General features: G+C 44.9%; 1 protein-coding gene across 1 annotated transcript; it reads left to right on the forward strand.

Annotated features, from left to right (window-relative positions):
- The first annotated feature begins 222 nt into the window (after positions 1-222).
- LOC109742428 (uncharacterized) lies at positions 223-1,498 on the forward strand. The gene is made up of 3 exons (XM_020301510.1): positions 223-306; positions 419-565; positions 1,316-1,498. Exons 1-3 carry the CDS (start codon positions 223-225, stop codon positions 1,496-1,498), a joined length of 414 nt encoding a protein of 137 aa, XP_020157099.1.
- Positions 1,499-2,011: the final 513 nt, after the last annotated feature.

Consider the following 2,011-nt stretch of genomic DNA (forward strand, 5'->3'; position numbering starts at 1 on the left):
ATCGGGCTAAACTTCATATTTCTACGTATTGACGCTGGAACTGATCGCCTGGGCCCGCGCGTCAGCTGCCACACTGGCGAATCGGCACCCGCCCGCTCGCTCGATAGGTGCGGTCCGGCTCGAACCGGACCGGCCCGTGCTCCACTCTCTTCCTCCTCGCTCCTCTCTCGCCGCTCTCGTCGCCGCCCACAGCATTTCCGGACCGGACCGCTGCCGCCCGCCATGGTTTTCGAAGACGAAAGCAGCAAGGACACGTCCAGCCTGCCGTACATGCACTCGACCTCATCCATGGACGGGCTTAACCAGGTGAGTTTCCTTGAGCTGGGTTTTGGGTTAGGGTTTCAGATTTGGGGCTTTTTGATTTGGTTGATTTCGCTGGGTTTTGATTTGGGCATTTTGTTTGTGCGAGCTTCTATAGGTCCCTTTCAGCGTTGAAGATCCAGATTACCAGGGGCTTGAGCTGGATATGATGTCCCCATGTGAGAAGCACGGCAAGGCATCTGAGAGGCTTGTCGCATTTGAAGGAACAGACACAGGCAGAACGTTCTTAGCATGTGCAGAGCCGGTATGAATTGTAGGCTGATAGTGGGATATTATATTTAGGTTGATAGTGTCATATTATTGTTGGTTTGACAGTGGCATATTGAACATGAGTACAAGGGCTGATTATTAGGGCATATTTAGGTTGAAAGTGGAATCTTTACTGTCATTTTGTTAGGGCTGATTATTCACTTTTGCAACAACAGTAGCTTGTATAGTTTAATGACATTGGTACTGTTATTTTGCAGTGGCATTGTTCTTGCTATCATGTGAAATATTCAGTTTGGGACTTCTACAGGTTTTATGTTGCTGTTGTGGCATTTTTATGTAGTTGAATGACAGTGTTATTGTTAATTATGTTACTGTTACTTTTGCTCCTGTTTGGTACTAAATATTGAGTGAACTGTTACTTTTATGTTGGGATGCACCTGTTGTTATGTATCTAAATGCTACAAATATTCAGTTGAATGGATAGTATGTACTGCATATGCTTTGGCAGTTCACCAAGTTTGCAGTTTCAGCTTGCTCTTGTTTTGTAGCTGATTACCAAAATGTAGTTCAAATCTGTAGCTAAGTGGTGCTGTAATTTGTGGATGCTCATGCTGTTATTTAGTGGGTAGGTACAATTACCAGTGTAGCTGAGTGGTGCTGTAATTTGGAATAAGTGATGCATTTGTTATTACCAATGTAGAAAGGAAAAACAGTGCTATTGCTCTCCTTTATTTACCTATGGTATGAACTAATTTGTTTTTTTCTCCTTTTGCTCTTTTTGCAGGAAGGGGAGAATTGTGGGTTTGTTGAATGGGTTGATCACCAGTGGCCCCCAACAATGCAGAATGCATTGTTGAAGCTGTGGGCAATGGTTGAAGATAGCAAGAGTGCTAGGGTGAATGATAATCTTGAAAGTGCTTTAACTATTCACCATCTGACAGAAGAGAAGAACAAGCTGGAGGCCTGATACATCTCCAACGTATCTATAATTTTTGGTTGTTCCATGCTGTTTTATTATCAATTTTGGATGTTTTATAATCATTTTATATCATTTTTGGGTACTAACCTATTGACATAGTGCCAAGTGCCAGTTGCTGTTTTCTGCATGTTTTTTACATCGCAGGAAATCAATACCAAACGGAGTCCAAACGCAGCGAAACTTTTTGTGGATTTTTTTGGACCAGAAGACATCCAGTGGGCCAAAGAAGTACCAAGGAGGGGGCCCGAGGTGAGCTCAAGACACCAGGGCGCGCCAGGAGACCTAGGCGCGCCCTGGTGGGTTGTGCTCACCTCGGTGGCCTCCCGCACCGCCTCTTTGCTCTATAAATACCCCAATATTCCAAAAACCCTAGAGGAGTCGACGAAATATTCATCCAGCCGCCGCAGAGTCCAGAACCACTAGATCCAATCTAGACACCATCACGGAGGGGTTCACCACTTTCATTGGTGCCTCTCCGATGATGCGTGAGTAGTTCTTTGT

This window comes from Aegilops tauschii, chromosome 7 (genome assembly GCF_002575655.3).
Source record: "Aegilops tauschii subsp. strangulata cultivar AL8/78 chromosome 7, Aet v6.0, whole genome shotgun sequence".
Taxonomy (NCBI): domain Eukaryota; kingdom Viridiplantae; phylum Streptophyta; class Magnoliopsida; order Poales; family Poaceae; genus Aegilops; species Aegilops tauschii.